We start from the raw sequence: 19301 nt of genomic DNA, 5'->3' as shown, positions 1-19301 counted from the left end.
TTTCCAACCTGGGGAGGTGATTTCTGGGAAACAAAAGCTTCCACCATCAAAACTTTGATTATTCCAAGATTTTGAATTTGAAGATGATCTAAAATTTGAAATATTTCCCCATTTTCCTTGTTTTTGCTAGCTTTGTTTACAGGTGAAACCAAGGCATGGGAATCACAACGCAGAACTGCATTCCATCTTCACATATTGTGACTTCTCCATGCCTTGATTTCATCTGTAGAATGGGGCTAATGGTTCTCTCTGATTCGGTTGTCAAGAGGATTAGATGAGCCAGCCTGTACACACTGCTTACTAAGTGTCTCAGACATTTTAAATGCTCACCAGTAGCTACCGTTTTTTTCTTTGGCAGCCAAGAGCACCTGACACAAAGAAGGTACTTTAGTTACACGTAAGCTGAATGAAAGGATAGGATGCTTTGGCTTCTGTACTTTGGCAGATTGCCATCCCTCAATTATCCTTTGAAACCAACAGGTCGGAAGTAGTAAATTAAATAATGGTAAATGCACAAGGTGTTGAAGAACTATGAAGATGCAGATAAAATTCTGGACTATATGGCTAGAAGCCTATCAACAAGAGAGTTAAGTATTTAATTTTGATAAGTGACAAAATTGAATATTTCAATCACTATGCTCTGGGACCTTAATTTATTGAGACAGAGGCAATTAACGACATAAAAAGGGTTCTAAGGCCACTCACAGGGATTTGGTATGTACAAGGAACAGGGGTGTGTGGGGCACGGAAACCAGATGGCACTGCCGACACAGGGCAGAAGTCTGAGAAGTAGTAGCTGGCAGCTGCAAGATCATGGAGAAAACTTTTCTATGCCACAGGTGAACATCTTCTAGATGACCACTAACTACATTTATGTCCGGCCTAAAACTCGGTTGCTTCTCTATAAGCCTTTTGCCCCAGCTACCATCCCATATGGACTCCATATGATTTTTTAAGATTTTTGTTTATTTGAGAGGTAGAGTTACAGACAATGAGAAGGTAAGACAGAGAGAGAGGTCTTCTATCCGCTGGTTCACTCCCCAAATTGCTGCAACAGCTGGAGCTGAGCCGAGCCAAAGTCTGGAGGCAGGAGTTTCCTCTGGGTCTCTCATGTGGGTGCAGGGCCCCAAGCGCTTGGGCCATCAACTATTGCTTTTCCAGGCCATAGCAGAGAGCAGAATCGGAAGTGGAGCAGTCAGGACTCGAGCTGGAGCCCATATGCGATGCTGGTGCTTCAGGCTGGGGTTTCAACCCACTGCGCTACAGCGCTGGCCCCTACACATGCCACATCTTACTTCTTTTGGGCTTCTATCCCTACATCTAACAGTTCAGTACACGTATGGAGTAATCTAAGGGGCTTGAAATTTCCTGCAAGCCCCTGCACATGACAGCTACCCAGCCAAGCACATTACCGTCCAATGAGCAAAGACTGCTTCACAATGCCACCCTGTACCTTCCCAGATCCTCTTGGCCAGTGGTATTTTCTGACTCTGCGGCAGTTCAAGGGCATTCAAATCCCAGCTGGCCCGGGCCAGAAAAACACTTCCTTTTTACTAGCTTTAAACTCCCTTTCTTTGAATGTTAAACTCTTCTCAAACAACTGGACAAAAAGAACATAAAAAGATAAAAGCCAAGTGATCTTAGAAATCACATTTTCCAAAAACCATCATTCCAAAATGCCTGCGAAGTCATGCAACGGAAATTGTGAAGAAATGGTACCTTGGGGTCTGCAAACGGTATCCTTAACTGTGGAAAATGTGAGCACAGTCTGACCGGTAGCGAGACGAAGCAGCTCTTACCACAGGTTTCAAATATTTCAAATCACTTGGACACACCAGAGTCCAGATATGTAAACATCAACACCTTAGAACACTTTCCTGATTAAGTAGCTCTTAATACAGGAGGGATGATGGAGTAATAATGTGGAGGTAACTTACATCTTGGCAGGATGAGGGGTTACAACAGCCAACAGTATCCACAGCCCTCTCCAAAATAAAGTCCCATCGCAAAACATCAGTATGCTCCCAAATTAAGAAATTCTGCCGGGGATGGCACTGTGGCATACGTAGTAGGCTAAGCCTCTGCCTGTGGAGCCGGCATCCCATATGGGCACTGGTCCATGTCCCAGATGTTCCCTCTTCCAACCCAGCTCCCTGCTAATGGCCTGGGAAAGCAGAAGATGGCCCAAGTGGTTGGGCCCCTACACCCATGTGGGAGACCTGGAGTAAACTCCTGGCTTCAAATAAATAAAATCTTAAAAACAAACAAACAAAAAATTCTTGGGTACTAGTAATTTTTTAAAAAGATTTGACAGGCAGACTAATAGGGAGAGGGAACTTCCATTACTCAGTTCACCCCCCAGATGTCTGCAACTACCAGAGCTGAGCTAATCTAAAGCCAGAAGCTTCTACCAGGTCTCCCACATGGGTGCAGGGGCCCTAAGACTTGTATCCTCTTTCACTTCTTTCCCAGGCACATTATCAGGGAGCTGGATTGGAAGTGGAGCAGGCAGGATCTGCACCGTCACCCATATGGGATGCTAGCACTACAGGCACTGGACCTTAATGTTTTGTTCTTAATTTGGGTCGTGGTTAGGAGTCTAATCAGAAGACCATAAACTCATTTATCTATAAGCTGATGTCCATTTCTTGATAGTTATACTCTATTTCTATAAAATATAAAAATACCAAGTACCCAAACGAATCAAACTCTAGTCAGTTAAGAGCCTTTCTCCAAAGTTTATCTACAACTTGTTAAACTTCAGACACAAACCAACTCCCTTATCTTCACCCCGGGAAAATGACCAAATCAGTAACTTGTTATGTAGAGCTATTAAAAGAACGTCCAGGGACTGCCACTGTGGGTCAAAACTCTGGCCTGAAGTGCCCACATCCCATATGGGTGCCAGTTCAAGACCTGGCTGCTCTTCTTCTGATTCAGCTCTCTGTTGTGGCCTGGGAAAGCAACTGAAGATGGCCCAAGTCCTTGGGCCCCTGCACCCACATGGGAGACCCGGAAGAAGCTCCCGGCTTCGGATTGGTGCAGCTCCAGCCATCGCGGCCATCTGGGGAGTGAACCAGCGGATGGAAGACCTCTCTCTCTCTGTAGCTCTTTCAAATAAATAAATCTTAAAAAAAAAAAAAAAAAGTCCAGACTTCACATTCAGTAAATCTTTATAAGAAGTGGCTGCCTGACTCGGGCATCCCTTATGGGCACTGGTTTGAGTTCCAGCTGCTCCACTTTTGATCCAGCTCCCTGCTAATGTGTCTGGGAAAGCAGCGGGAAATGGCGCAATTGCTTGGGTCCCTGCACCCACAGGGGAAGACTGAGAAGTTCCTGGCTCCTGACTTCAGTCCAGCCCAGCTTCAGCTGCTGCAGCCATTTGGGGAAGACCTGTCATCTCTCCCTCCCTATAACTTCTTTCAAACAAAATATTAAAAAAAAAAAAAAAAAAAAAAAAAACTTGCCTGAGGAAGAGAAAGAAGGGGAAGATTGATTGTAAAATCCCAAGACATTTCTGACCCTTTGGTAGCCTCCTTCAAAGCTTAGCAGACTAAGCAGGTAGAGATACCCTTACCTGGACCATTCAACTCAAGTCAAGATGAAACTTCACCAGTTTCCATGGGACTTCCCATTGGAAGAATGAAGTTTCCCAAAGATATGAACACAGGCTTACTTTATGGTACATCTCTCAGGAATATATATTGTAAAATCTATTTGGGCAATTTGACATGTAACATTTAACTAAATGTCTGGAACATATCTACTTTAACCACTTCTTTTGTGGTCAAAAAAGATCCTTATTCATTAAATTTCAATGGAATTTCTTTAGCCTGTGATAACATTTTACTTCATCTTTTCTATTTAGATTTGGTAAACTGAAATTCTAACTAAATTCTGGTTATTTAACATTATTGCCTCTCATTCAAATATAAAATGCAAACAATGTCCTAAGACTAAAATTATAGAGGCTAGCACTGTGGCACAGTGAGTTAAACCCCATATGGGCACCAATTCAAGTCCTGGCTACTCCACTTCTGAAACAACTCTCTGCTGTGGCCTGGGGAAGCAGAAGATGGCCCAGGGCCTTGGCCCCCTGCAACCACTTGAGACCTAAAAGAAGCTCCTGGCTTCCAATCAGCTCAGCTCTGGTCCATGTGACTACTTGGGGAGTGAACCAGTGGATGGAAGACCGCTCTCTCTCTGGCTCTACCTCTCTAACTTTCAAATAAATAAATCTTCAAAGAAAAAAGGACTACAATTATGAAAATCAATTCTCTTCAAAGTCTAATATTAGAAAGAAACCCCTAACGAAAACAAATAAATGGAAACTGGGATATGTAACTCCTCGTACCCAAAGTCTTGTCTACATCCAGCTGCCTCACCCTCTCTAACCCTACCTTAGCCAAGTGTACTGAAACAAGATCTAGAAAAATAACTGACATGGACACAGCGATTACCAACAAGCTCTGGCAGGTTTTATTAAAGAAAAAGTTGCATGATTCACTTTTCACCAGTCTGTTCTGGCATGCTTCTAATAATATCAGAATCGCCTAGAAAACAAAAAACAGTAATTTTACAAATCATTTAGTGACTACTGGTAGTCACAAAAACTCCCTACTTTGGTTATGACTTCTGTAGAAGTCTGCAAATTACCACTATTTGCAAAAGCTGTACTAGCTACACTGTCATCTCAAAGATGCCCTAGAATCAGAGCCATCACATATGAGCATACTAACCAGTCAGAACTATTTTATCACCAGCATTTATAAAACCAGACATAGGGAAAGAACTAGGCCTGGGGACACATGCATGGTCTTAATATAGCGAATGTTTAGCCTGCCCTGATTACTGCAAAACCAGAACAGCGAGAATATTCGCAACAATATATGAATTAAGTACTCAGTAGACTCTATTCATTAAACTAATTAAATATTCATTAAACCTGAAACAGAATGTAGCTGCTGTAGGTACTTTTTTCATCAAACTAATTTTCCTTGTCTGTTTTGTCACCTGCTTGCCAGTCCCTTCACCCATTAGCAAGTCATTATTTCTTAGGTGCTTTATTACAATACTTTTTACTCAGGAATCAAAGTCACTTGTATAGCAAGGAATATCTGTATTACATTAAAAAGGAAAAAAATGATTTGATGACTTGAAAAGCATACCTGGATCAATGATAGAAAGCGTGCATACTCTGTAGTATTTTCCACAAGCTGTGCCCAGTTCAATATTATTGCCACTGTAGTGATGGACACCAGTTTTGGCCAACATGGCATAATACTCTATTTCAGATTTCCTTGGGAAAAACAAAACGCAAAGAAATGTCATACCTTGTTACCACTTCTTTTATCAGTTTTAATCTATTACTCCTAAAAACTTTTCATATCCATTAACTGATACAAGCCAACCTTCACTTGGATCCTTTACATGTGACAGCAACCAGTAATTATCTACCCAATACCTACTACATTCAAGACATCACCTGTGCTCATGGAAACGGCTAAGATACAAATCAAAATATTATTCACTCAGTGTCAGTGCCAGTCACTGTAATAACCACAACCTCCAAAGTAGGCATGTGTTCTTCATTTTTAGCTAACAGACATGGGTAAAAAGTGGAGGATCTAGAACCCAACTCCAAGTTTGCTTTTTTAAAAAAAGATGTTTCTCCATAATGAAGGAGATAGGAGAGGGAAGTGGGATGGGAGTTGGGGGGGGAGGGTGGGTATGGGGGAAAGAACCACTATATTCCTAAAGCTTTATCTATGAAAAAAAAAATGCATGCATTAAATAAAAACTTTAAAAAGATGTTTCTATCACCATCTAGTGTCCTGATTCCTAGATGGGAAATGAGATTTTACCCACAGTTAATTCCCTGTCAATTTAGTGGATTCCAATGGTTTTAGAAATTTAGGGCCTTAAAGTGTGGATCCACAGAGCAGCAGTCCCATGAGCAGCTTATTCAAACTGTACCTCAGACACCACCCAGACGCCAAGAACCAGAATCTGCATTTTTACAAAATCCCCAATGTGAACCCTTTGCATTCACAATGGACGAACATTACTGTAGCCGGCAAGATTTAAAGAATGGTTTAGAGTAAGACCGAACCATGGGATGGGATGGACTACACTCCAGCTTTTCTCGTGATAACACTCTATAGGAAATGTTCTAAGTTATGCATTACCCTAGAAAATTGAGGGCGGGGGAACTGATCACATGGCTTGTGTTCTGCAAGGTCCAAGTTTATTTACAATAACCCACCAAGTTCAATTTCAAAACAGCGGCTTAAGCATAAACCTTGCTTTAGAATACACTAAGTAATTCTATGACAGGTTGCAAGCCACAGTCCAGCCTGGACTTCTCTACGCTACAAAACAAGTGCAGAAAACGAAGCATCTTTAAACCAACTTGAAAACTTAAAATTCTGCTCAAAGATAAAGTTAGAGAGAAGCCAAGCACAGGGTTTGTCTAGGCGGCCGGAGGTGTGGATCGCGATTAACAGCAACCGTATTGGTTATCCTGCGACTGTCTTTTGGAAAAGGTGAATGTACAGATGCCATGGGCACGCTCCTGGGTACTCGCTCCCGAGCACTTCCTCCCATTACCTCAGGGCCGGGCAGTTGTTGGCGAGGATGACCAGCTTCGCCTTGCCTTGCCTGATCATCTTCAGAGACTGCTTGTACCCCAGCACGTATTTTCCGCTCTTCATCACAAGCTGGAGCCTAGAGTTGATCGACTCCAGCGACTTTTTCTACAAAGCAAACATTTAACACGGGTCTGAAGGCCTCGCCTGCGATCCCCTCAAACCTGGGTCCAGCCTTCTGGAAGCGAGCCTCTTAAAACCTCCGCCATCGAGGGCCCCAAGCCACTGAGAGGGTTTCTCGGTTCCCTCCGGGCTCCTCCCAATGCTACGAGTCAACGCGGTCTCCCCAGCGAGCTCCGAGGTGCCCGCCCCGGCCACTGCCCGCTCTCTCCACGTGAATCGGCCTCCAGCCCTGGCGCGCCCCACTCACCGTCTTCTTGGCGGCCACCATCTTCCTGCCTTAGGTGCGGGACGGCCTCCAACCTGCAACATGACAGAGGACAGGGCAGGAAGTTTAGGATCCCAAGCTTCCAACGGCAACCCGCGGGAATCCCCAGCCTGCTCGATCCTCGGCCCGGTGGAGACCACTCACCAAGTGCAGCCGCAAAGATGGCCGGGGAGCGAGAAAGGAAGGAGTTCCCACAATGCACAGCTCTTCACGGCAGAGCCGGAACGCAAGGCCGGAAGCGGAAGCAAATCGCAAAGCGGAAGGGGCGGAGCTAGAGGAGGAGCGCTGGTTGCTGTAGGATACCGCGGGACAGTACGGTGGCCGGAGTGTTCGGGTCCCCGTGTTGTAACGTTAGGGTTCTCTGGGGGTGATGTTGCTTTTGTGGTGCGGGCCGCGGGCGTAGGAACCCAGGAGCGTTGAACCAGGCGGCAGTGGGAGAAGCCGCCTGCGGATGACGTGGCAGGCTCGGTGAGAACCGGCGGCGGGGGCAGCCGCTGTCTCGGCGCCCAGGAGGTCTCAGCCCGTAGGCGCGGCGTTTGGGGAGGCTCGGGGGACCCTGGTGAGCCCCTCTGCGTTTTCCCTCCGCCGGGCTCTCGCCTGACCCTGCCTGAGTTACTGGCCCCGGAAACGGGGCTCCCGGCGCAGGCTCCCACAAACTCACCTTTTATGGCACTGTTAGTGTGGACCTGTGAGCCGTACTTGCATAGAAAGTGCGATAAACAGTTTTAACTTTTAAAAGTATTTTTGCTGTGAACTTTGGACCTTCGTATTCATAGTGTTGGGCTCTGTGGTGGAGTTAGGCGTGGCGGTTAAGGCTGCCTTGGGGATCCTGCATTCCATATCCCAGTGCTGGGTTGAGTCCCTGCTCTGCTTCCAGTCTAGCTTCCTGCTGACGCACACCCTGGGAAGCAGTAGGCGATGGCTCCAGGACTTGGGTCCTGCCGCCCGCACGGAAGACCCAGGGTTCCGACTCTGGGGAGTGAACCAGGGGATGGAAGATTCTCTCTGCTTCTCGCTATCGCTCTGCTTTTCAAATAAATAAAAGTTAAAAAGATATTGGCCGGCCTGGGAGGGGCCTTGTGGCACAGGTGGCACCAGCAGTCTATGGGAAAGCAACCCACGATGGCCCAAGAGCTTAAGCCCACCCCCCACCCCCCACCCCCAACCCCCCCCCCCCCACACACACACACGGCAGAGGGCATGGGATTTCTGTCTCCTGCCCGCCTGGCCCTTCCCTGGCCTTTGCAGCCATTTGAGGAGTGAACCAGCCGATGGACCATCTCTCTCTAACCTTGCCTTTCAAATAAATAATTTTTTTTAAAAAAGAAATAGATATTAGCTGCAGAAGAAAGTCCCCACCCTTTCACCAGCAACAATAAAAAAGTAGAATCAGACTGGTAGATGAACTGTTTCTAGTGTCATCTTGGAGAAAGAAGGGACAGGGTGCTCGCCTCGGCAGCACATACACTAAAACTGGAATGGAAGAAGGAACAGGGAGGAACTTCCACCCTCAAAACTTGTGCTGAGCCAGAAACTATGCTACTTTATTTACCTATATTATTGTTTTTAACATTTATTTATTTATTTATTTATTTGAAAGAGTTACACAGAGAGAGAAGGAGAGGCAGAGAAAGAGCCCTTCCATCCGCTGGTTCACTCCCCAATTGGCCGCAATAGCCGAGCTGTGCCGATCTGAAGCCAGGATCCAGGAGCTTCCTTTGGGTCTCCCACCCAGGTGCAGGAGCCTGAGGACTTGGGCCATCTTCCACTGCTTTCCCAGGCCATAGCAGAGAGCTATGGAAGTGGAGCAGCCGGGACTTAAACTGGCATCCGTATGGGATGCCAGCACTGCAGGCGGTGGCTTTACCCTCTCTGTCACAGCACCGGCCCCATACCTATATTATTTTACTTAACAGTTAAAAAAAGCTGTGAGATAGTAACCAGATTGTCAGAGTTAGGGCCAGAACCAACATTTGTAGCTTAGGGCTCTTCACAAAATTGATCAAGTGCTTGCTGCATTTTGAAGTGAAATTGCTGTAGAAGAATTACTTGTTTTAACATGTAGGCATGAATTATTTAACATTGTGTGAATCCCATTAATATTTGCCTTCTATTAACTGGTTCTATAAACGTATGGAGTTCTGGTTTTGTTTTCTTAACTAATTTTATAAGTAACAAGTAACCAGTCCTCTGATTTTTTTTTTTTTATGATTTATGTTTGAAAGGTAGAAAGAGAGTCTTCTATGTTCCACTCCCTAAATGGCCCCAACAGCCAGGGCTGGGCCAGGCTGAAGCTAGGAGCCAGGAACTCCATCCTGTTCTCCCATACAGGCAGGGGCCCAGATAATTAAGCCGTCCTCTGCTGCTTATCCTGACACAGTAGCAGGGAGCTGGAACAGAAGTAGAGCAGGGGCTGGCACCGTGAGGTAGTGAGTAAAGCCACCTCCTGCAGTGCCAGCTTCCCATATGAGCACTGGTTCGAGTCCCGGCGGCTGCACTTCCAATCCAGCTCTCTGCTATGGCCTAGGAAAGAGGTCAAAGATGGCTGAAGTCCTTGGACCCCTTCACCTGCATGAGAGACCCAGAAGAAGCTCTTGGCTCCTGGCTTTGGATTGGCGCAGCTCTGGCCATTGTGGCCTTCTGGGGAGTGAACCAGTGGATACAAGCCTCCCCCCCCCCCCCCCAGCCTCTGCCTCTCTGTAACTCTGCCTTTCAAATACATTAAATCTTTTTTTTTTTTTTTTAAAGAAATGGAGCAGCCGGGACCAGGTTAGTCCTCTGACAGAGAATGCCCATGTTGCAAGTGGCACCTTAACCTGCTGTGCCACAACGTCAGTCCCAAGGCTCTGATTTAAAGAAGCAGATCTGGAGAATTGGCACTGCTACCTGATAAGAGATGAAAACAACAGCCTCCCTATTTTTTATCCTGTGCATTTTTTCTTTTCTGATCCATGTTTCACTTAACAGTTGTCATCTTATTATTAAAAAGTGAACCATCTACGTAAGAGCACTTTCTGTTACAGTTCACTCTAGTGCAGGTTGAGGATGTGTAGTTTGCATTAGGAAAGGCATCTTTTCTATTATCAAGTGTTCTTAGACACTTGCTGTGGAAACAGCTACACCCTACCCTCATGGCTATTAGTCATGTTGAGAAATAAAGATGAGATCTATGAGGACGGCATAAATCCATGCCTGTGCATCAGGATGAAACCACTGGTACAGACTGCACCTTTATTCGTTCCACAAATGGGATCGTGTGCCAAGTCCCACGTTAGACCTGCTGATGTGAGACTCCTTCAGAAATGAAGGAAGGCGTGAATAGCACAACATGCTTATTCAGTGTGAAAACTATTTGACAAATGGAGCCTCACTCCCGGCAATAAGAATATACAGAGATAAGACATGGCCCCTGTTCTGAAAGCCTAGCGCATAGCTAGGCCTGAAAGGAGAGTGATACTGAGAATAATTAGCTTCTGTATAGACTTTAATGTACTTAATTACTATACCCTCATAGACTTTAATGTCCTTAATTTGTAGGGGATAAAACTAGAAAGAAAAGTGATTAAGTTAGTGAAGATTGGGAAGTCAGAGCTGAGATTTGAAGTACAGTCCTGTGCAAGGAGGGGATGCATTCTAATCAGAAAAGAGCTTTGCAGGGCCGGTGTTGTGTAGCGGGTGAAACCACGCCTGCAGTGCCGGCAACCCATGTGGGTGCCAGTTTGAGTCCCGGCTGCTCCACTTCCCACCCCAGCTCTCTGCTATGGCCTGGGAAAGCAGTAGAAGATGGCCCAAGTCCTTGGGCCCCTGCACCCGCATGGGAGACCCTGAGGAAGCTCCTGGCTTCGGATCTGCAGACATTGAGGCAGTAAGCCAGCGGATGGAGGACCTTTCTCTCTCCCTCTCTCTCTGATTCTACCTCTCAAATAAATAATTAAAATAAAATCTTTAGGCCGGCGCCGTGGCTTCTTAACAGGCTAAGCGGCACTGGCACACCGGGTTCTAGTCCCGGTCTGGGCGCCGGATTCTATCCCGGTTGCCCCTCTTCCAGGCCAGCTCTCTGCTATGGCCCGGGAAGGCAGTGGAGGATGGCCCAACGCTTGGGCCCTGCACTCGCATGGGAGACCAGGAGAAGTTCCTGGCTCCTGGCTTCAGATTAGCAAGATGCGCCGGCCACAGCGGCCATTGGAGGGTGAACCAATGGCAAAGGAAGACCTTTCTTTCTGTCTCTCTCTCACTATCCACTCTGCCTGAAATTAAAAAAAAAAAAAAAAAAACAAAGAAAGAAAGAAAGAAAGAGGTAGAGTCAGGGAGAGAGAGAGAAAGTCCTCCATCCGCTGGTTCACTCCCCACATGGCTGCAACGGCCAGAGCTGTGCCATTCTGAAGCCAGGAGCCAGGAGCCTCCTCCAGGTCTCCCACATGGGTGCAGGGGCCCAAGAACTTAAACCATCTTCTACTGCTTTCCCAGGCCATAGCAGAGAGCCGGATTGGAAGAGGAGCAGCGGGACTTGAACCAGCATCCATATGGGATGCCAGCGCTGCAGGCTGGGGCCTTAACCCACTGTGCTACAGCACCAGCCCCAATCATTCTTAACCAACCTATATGGATAGGTGTAGATAAAAGTCTGGGGCCGGCGCCGTGGCTTAACAGGCTAATCCTCCGCCTGTGGCGCCGGCACACCAGGTTCTAGTCCCGGTTGGGGTGCCGGATTCTATCCCGGTTGCCCCTCTTCCAGGCCAGCTCTCTGTTGCTATGGCCTGGGAAGGCAGTGGAGGATGGCCGAAGTGCTTGGGCCCTGCACCCACATGGGAGACCAGGAGAAGCACCTGGCTCCTGGCTTCGGATCAGCGAGATGCGCCGGCCGCAGCGGCCATTGGAGGGTGAACCAACGGCAAAAAGGAAGACCTTTCTCTCTGTCTCTCTCTCTCACTATCCACTCTGCCTGTCAAAAAGAAAAAAAAAAAAAAAAAAAAAAAGAAGATAAAAGTCTGGGAATTTAATTAAAACTTACATCTGAGAAGAGCAGAGCAGTGGTGAGGCAAGGACCTTTACATAGTAACTGCTTGACTTTTATTTTACAGCATGTGTATTAGTACATGAAAGTTCCTTTTTAATAATAAAATGTTCTTTTTTCAAAGCTATCTCATGAAACATTAGTTATATCTCAGCAGTGTTTCTCCAAGTCTGGTCTCCAGATGATCTGTGTCAGATTTGCCTGGAGGGGCGGATGTTTGGTGCACCAGTTGAGATGCTGCTTGAGATGCATATTGGGGTGACCAGACTCAAGGCTGGTTCTTCCCCTGGGACTTAGCATCATGCTAATGTGCATGCTGAGAGGCAACAGGTAATGGCTCAAACACTTGGGTCCCTGCCACCCAGGTGGGAGACCAAGATGGAATTCTGGCCTCCTGGCTTCAGCCTAGCATGGGCCTAGCTATTATGGGTGTTTGGGGAGTGAACAAACAGATAAGATATCTCTCTCTCTCTCTCTCTTTCTCTCTCTCTCTGCCTTTCAAATAAAATGAAAATAAACATTTTTTTTTTAAATAAAGAATTTCTGGGGCTGACACTGTGGCGCAGTGGGTTAACTCCCTGGCCTGAGTGCCAGCATCCCATATGGGCACTGGTTCTAGTCCCAGCTGCTCCAATTCCGATCCAGCTCTCTACTATGGCCTGGGAAAGCAGTAGAAGACAGCCCAAGTCCTTGGGCCCCTGCACCCACGTGGGAAACCTGGAAGAAGCTCCTGGCTCCTGGCTTCGATCAGCACAGCTTTGGCCATTGCAGCCAGTTGGGGAGTGAACCAGCGGATGAAAGACCTCTCTCTGTCTCTTTGCCTCTTCTCTCTCTATGTAACTCTGGCTTTCGAATAAATAAATAAATCTTAAAAAAAAAAAAAAGAAAGAATTTTCTGGAGTTCTGACTCCTTGGCCCTACCCAGGCCTATGGAAGAAATCTCTGTGGGGCTGGCACTGTGGCATAGTGGGTAAAGCCGCCACCTGTAGTGCTAGCATCCCATATAGGCAACAGTTCAGTCCTGGCTGCTCCACTGCTGATCCAGCTCCCTGATAATGGCTTGGGAAAAGCAGCAGAGAAAGAACCCTTTGGGCCCCTACCATCCATGTGGGAGACCTGGATGAAGCTCCTGGCTCCTGGCTTTAGCCTTACCCAATGGTGACCACTGTGGCATCTGGGAAGTGAAACAGCAGATGGAAGATAGGCATTTCTCTGTCTCTGCCTCTTTCTCTATAATTCCAACTTTCCAAATAAAAAAATATTTAAAAATCTCTGGGTGTGGGACATGGGAATCAGTTTAATTGGCATTCTAGATGATTCTTATAAGCACTGAAATTTGAGAAGTAGAGACCTGAAGAATGAGCTAGATTGGTCCTGAGGCATGCTTACCTAGATAGAGATACTGGGGCCAGCATTGTGGTGCAGTGGGCTAAGCCACTACCTGTGATGCTGGCATCCCATGTGAGTGCTGGTTCAAGTCCCAGCTGTTCCACTTCTAAACCAGCTCTTTGCTAACATGCCTGGGAAAGCAGTGGAAGATGACCTGAGTGCTTGGTCCCCTGTGCCCACATGGAAGACATGGAGTTCTAGACTCCTGGCTTTGGCCAGGCCCAGCTCTGGCCATTGCAGCCATTTGGGTAGTAAACCAGCAAATGGAAGATTTCTCTCTCTCTGTTTCTCCCTTTCTCTCTTTAACTCTGCCTTTCAAATAAATTGTTTTTTAAAAAAGACATATGGGGCTGGCATTGTGGTAAAGCAGGTTAAGTCTCCGCCTGCGGCACCAGTATCCCATATGGGCACCAGTTCAAGATCCTGCTGCTCTACTTCTGATCCAGCTCCCTGCTAGATTGGATGGGAAAGCAGTGGAAGATGGCCTAAGTGCTTGGATTCCTACATCCATGTGGGAGACCTGGAGGAAGCTCCAGGCTCCTGGCTTTAGCCTGGTCCTTCCCTGACTGTTGGAGCCATTTGGGGAGTAAACCAGCAGATGGTGGCGCTTGCTCTCTCTCTCTCTCTCTCTCTCTCTTTCCTCCTCCTCTTCTCTAACTCACATAAAAAGATATAAGCTAAACAAGTTGAACACCTTATACTTTTTTTTTTTTTTTGACAGGCAGAGTGGATAGTGAGAGAGAGAGACAGAGAGAAAGGTCTTCCTTTTGCCGTTCGTTCACCCTCCAATGGCCGCTGCGGCCGGCGCATCTCACTGATCCGAAGCCAGGAGCCAGGTGCTTCTCCTGGTCTCCCATGTGGGTGCAGGGCCCACGCACTTGGGCCATCCTCCACTGCCTTCCCGGGCCATAGCAGAGAGCTGGCCTGGAAGAGGGGCAACCGGGATAGAATCTGGCGCCCCAACTGGGACTAGAACCCGGTGTGCCAGCGCCGCAAGGTGGAGGATTAGCCTATTAAGCCACGGCACCGGCCGAACACCTTATACTTTTTAAAAACATTTATGTGAAAGAGTTATATATAGAGAGGTCTTCTAACTGCTGGTTCACTCCCCAAATGGCTGTAATGGCCATAGCTGGGCCAATCTGAAGCTGGGAGCCAGGAGCTTCTTCCAGGTCTTCCATGTGGGTGCAAGGGCCCAAGGATTTGGGCCATCCTCTGCTGTTTTCCCAGGTGCATTAGCAGGGAGCTGGATTGGAAGTGGGGCAGCTGGGACTTGAACCAGCACCCATATGGGATGCCAGCACTGCAGGTCAGGGTGGGTGGGCTGGCTGACTGGCTAGCTGGCTTGCTTTATTTATTTATTTATTTAGATAGATTTATTTATTTGAAAAGCAGAGTTACAAAGGCAGAGAGAGATCTTCCATCTGTTGGCTCACTGCCCAAATGGCTGTAACAGCCAGAGCTGGGCAAATCCAAAGCTAGGAGCCTAGAGCTTCTTTAGGTCTCTCACATGGGTGCACAGGCTAAGGACTTGGACCATCTTCTGCTGCTTTCCCAGGCCATAGCAGAGAGCTGGATTGGAAGTGGAGCAGCCAGGACTCAAACTGGCGCCCATATGGGATGCTGGCAATGCAGGTGGCAGCTTTAATCTGCTGTGTCACAGTGCTGGCTCTGAACTTACACTTTTGTGTTGTGCTGTATAATTTCAAAGCATTTAATATTCTCTTTCCTCCAAAGTAATCAGGATAGATACTACCCCTGTTTTAGTGGATGAATGATTAAAGTACTTGAGTTAACTTGTCTAAGTTACTTTTCATTGTATGATAGCAAGTTTCCTGACCCCACTAGGTGCTATAGTTTGAATGTCTGTGTCCCTCGAAAATTCATAGATTGAAGCTCCTGACTTCGACCTGGCCCAGCCTTGGCCATTGCAGCCATTTGAAGAGTGAACCGGCGGATGGAAGAACTCTCTCTCTCTCTGCCTTTCAAATAAATAAATCTTTTAAAATAATAAAATCACAATATCAGTTATTATCCAGTATTATCCAGTGGTCATCCAATGAGACTAAAGGAGTAAGACAGGATAGGTAATTGTTGAAAATGAGAACTGTCAGGAAGAGAGGAAATAAGATAAGCATGTGTATTACTCTAGAGACTTGTAAGTGACAGAGACAAACTAGCATAGGAAAGCTGAAAAGGAATTTATTTTATAGTTCATCAAATGGACAAGAAGTCATGGGAGCAAGACCCAGATCTGTGTGCATTGTCATGGGAGAAGTAGCACTACTTTTTAGTCTGGTTCAGAGCACATTAAACCACAGGACACACCTAGTCTAGGGCAATAACTGAGTGTTTAATGTGCCATTTCACCATTTTACAGATTTGGCTGCTTCTGGATGATAAATGGAAAGATCAATAAATCACAAAGAAATTAATGTTACCTTCCTTGTCTCAAAGTGAATTATTTGATGATACAATACTGAATATAAGTGTGCCTAATAATGGATCATACTGGCCGAGGCATGATGGGCAGGAAAAACAAATCTAATCTAGTGTATATTACAGTAATGGTGATATGCTGTCCCCAAGAAGTCCATTCAATCTTCCGTGAAGTGACTGATGGGTTCTCTCAAAGCAGGGTGACAATTCAGAGACTTAGAATTGGTCCCTGTTTCTGCTGATGGCAAATTGGCCAGATAAACCTCGGTAAGGGGAAGAACATGGTGTTGAACCCATTTATGGCTTCTGTCCCTTCCCCTTTAGCCCTTTGCTTCCAGACATTGGAGTGGCCCATGAGAAACACTGGCACCCACAAGTTCCTCCATTCTGTTGTTTAGCTGATTATAAAATGCTTCCCCTGAGGAAAATAGAAGGTATACCAAATTGTCCCCAAGGAAAGGTGAGATACCCCAGGTAACTCCTAGAAGATAATTGACAGGGAAAGGGGGGACCTAACTGGGCTCAGTAAGCCCTGATTTAGAATAAATGGCGATCACCAGGATCTGAATTGCCTGGGACCTTGACTCGGACTTCCAAGTGTCCAGAACTGAGAGAGAAATCCTGTTGTTTAAGGCACCCAGTCTATGGTTTTTTGTTACAGAATCCCAGCTGACTAATACAGGGCCTTTTGGAAGTGTCTGTAGACGACAAATATTCCCCTAATCTGGGCCCATTCTCAAAGGTCTGTCCACATTCCTCTCCCCTAACTTTCTTATGCCAATCCTCTAATCTTTCCAGCTCTGACTACATCCAGTCAGATCATTAGCCACTTTCAAAGTATTTCTCTTCCCTTGGCAACACAGTCTCCCTGGGTGAAAGGTGAGAAGGTAGACCCACCGTAGATATTTGTAAAGTTACTAAGGGTCCTTTCTTAAGGAAGTACACACATTCCCTTGCTTTCCAAGGGGTTTGTGAACTGACTGCTGTGTCCCTGAGGCTTTGTCAGGCCCCCACTCCAGGAGGGAGAGGAAGAGGAAGGGAGGGGACCAGGAGGAGGTCGGGGAGAGAGAAGCCTCTTAATATATGATAAAACCCGAGCTGGGTAGTATTCATGACTCCTAGTGCTCGCTTCAGCAGCACATATACTAAAATTGGAACGATGACTCCTATAGGGAAATAAGCCACACTGTAGGCAATTTGAATGGCAAATAAATAATGGCAGTGATAAGGGCTGAATTTTGTCTCCCTCAGCATGCATATGTTGAAGTCCTCATCCCCAGTCCCTCTGAATGTGTCTGTATTGGAGATACAGCCTTCGGAGGGGTAACCAAGGTAAGGTGAGGTTACACTGGGGGCCTAAATCCACTATGACAGGTAGCAGCACTGTGGCACAATGGGCTAAAGCCCCAGCCTACAGTGCTGGTATCCCATATGGGGGCCAATTTGAGTCCCAGCAGCTCTGCTTCCCGTCCAGCTCCCTGCTGATGTGCCTGGGAAAGCAGTGGAGGATGACCCATCTCCTGGGGCCCCTGCACCCACGTGGAAGACCCAGACGGACGAAGCCCCTGGCTCCTGGCTTTGGATCAGATTAGCTCTGGCCATTGTGGCCATTTGGGGAATGAACCAACAGATGGAAGACCTTTCTCTCTGTCTCTACCTCCCTCTGTAACTCTGTCTTTCAAATAAATTCAAATAAATAAAAATAAATCTTTTTTCCCCCACAAACCTTTTATTTAAGGAATGCACACTCCTAACCCTCTTCCTCCTCCTCCCTCCTATTCCTGTTCTTCTTCTTCTTTTTTTTTTTTTTACTAAGATCTATTTTCAACTAACTTCTTTTTAATATTTACTTATGTATTTGAAAGGCAGGGTTCAGAGAGGCAGAGGGGGAGAGAGAGAGAGAGGTCTTGCATCTGCTGGTTTGCTTCCCAGATGGCTGCAATGGCCAGAACTGTGATAATCGGAAGCCAGAAACCAGGAGCTTCCTCTGGGTCTCCCACGTGGGTGCTGGGGCCCAAGGACTCGGGCCATCTTCTGCTTTCCCAGGCCATAGCAGAGAGCTGGATCAGAAGTGGAGCAGCCAGGACTTGAACTGGCGTCCATATGGGATACTGGCACTGCAGTCAACAGCTTTATCCACTACACCACAGAGCCAGCCCCTTCAACTAACTTTATACACAGAAGATTATACTAAGTAAAGAGTTCAACAAATTGTATGAAGAAAAAAAAAAACTTCAACAGTAGAGACAAGTGCTGTTCAAAGTCATTGCATCTCGAAATGTTAATTTCACTTTTATAGATTACCTTGTAGGTGCTCTATTATCCCAGATTAGGAAGAACAAATGGTATTTGTTCTTTTGAGGCTGGTTCATTTCACTAAGAATGATGTTTCCCAGTTTCATCCATTTTGTTGCAAACGTCAGGATTTAATGTTTTTTTTAGCACTGTGTAGTATTCCATGGTGTATATATCCCATAATTTCTTTTTCTTTTTCTTTTTTTTCTTTTTTTTCTTTTTTTTTTTTTTTTTTTTTGACAGGCAGAGTTAGTGAGAGAGAGAGAGACAGAGAGAAAGGTCTTCCTTCCATTGGTTCACTCCCCAAATGCTTGCTACGGCCGACACGCTGTGCTGATCTGAAGCCAGGAGCCAGGTGCTTCCTCCTGGTCTCCCAAGCACTTGGGCCATCCTCCACTGCACTCCCAGGCCACAGCAGAGAGCTGGACTGGAAGAGGAGCAACCGGAACAGAATCCGGTGCCCCAGCTGGGACTAGAACCCAGGGTGCCGACGCCACAGGAGGAGGATTAGCCTACTGAGCCGCGGCACCGGCCCCCATAATTTCTTTATCCAGTTTTCAGTTGATGGCATTTGGGTTGATTCCGTATTTTAGCTATTGTGAATTGAGCTGCAAAAAAAAAAAAAAAAAAAAAAAAAAAAAAAAGTCTTTAAATAAAAAGAACAGTCACCAAGGCTGTGGTGCCTTGGTATTGCAGCTCCAGACCACTGAAGCAGATGGCCACATAACCCAGTGACCACTGTAAGAATTCACAGTGTTTACTGATATAAATGATGGCCAATCAATGGAGGAGGGAAAGTGCTTCCCTACAGTAGGATGCCAGCTAATCAGTATAGGAGACATAATGTAATTCGGAAATGACCATTTGATCATCGTCACCATAATGATTGATCCAAGAATGCCAGCCCATGCCAAAAGTAGCAGATAACAGTTTGAAGAACAGATTATTTATTTTACTTATTTATTTGAGAGGCAGAGAGAGAGTTTTTCCCATTTGCTAGTTCAGTCTCCAAGTACCTACAACAACCAGTGTTGGGCTAGGCTCAACCAGGAGCTAGGAACTCAATCCAGGCCTCCCATGTGAGTGGCAGGGACCCGGCTCCTTGAACCAGCAGCGCTGTCTCCCAGGA

The 19301-nt window shown here is 46.4% G+C and overlaps 1 protein-coding gene and 1 non-coding gene across 2 annotated transcripts; both read right to left on the bottom strand.

The window, feature by feature from the left end:
- Positions 1-4445: 4445 nt before the first annotated feature.
- On the bottom strand, positions 4446-7280 carry RPL30 (ribosomal protein L30). The gene is made up of 5 exons (XM_062188187.1): positions 7180-7280; positions 7018-7070; positions 6610-6755; positions 5169-5299; positions 4446-4553 (listed from the first exon to the last, which is right to left on the bottom strand). Exons 2-5 carry the CDS (start codon positions 7036-7038, stop codon positions 4504-4506), a joined length of 348 nt encoding a protein of 115 aa, XP_062044171.1. The 5' UTR covers positions 7039-7070; positions 7180-7280; the 3' UTR covers positions 4446-4503.
- On the bottom strand, positions 4752-4883 carry LOC133758952 (small nucleolar RNA SNORA72). Its single transcript, XR_009865849.1, has one exon. It is a non-coding gene; the product is annotated as a small nucleolar RNA SNORA72 (small nucleolar RNA).
- Positions 7281-19301: the final 12021 nt, after the last annotated feature.

Source organism: Lepus europaeus, chromosome 4, assembly GCF_033115175.1.
Source record: "Lepus europaeus isolate LE1 chromosome 4, mLepTim1.pri, whole genome shotgun sequence".
Lineage (NCBI taxonomy): Eukaryota > Metazoa > Chordata > Mammalia > Lagomorpha > Leporidae > Lepus > Lepus europaeus.
Note: the sequence above shows the minus strand (reverse complement) of the source record. Positions and strands in the feature narration are given on the sequence as shown.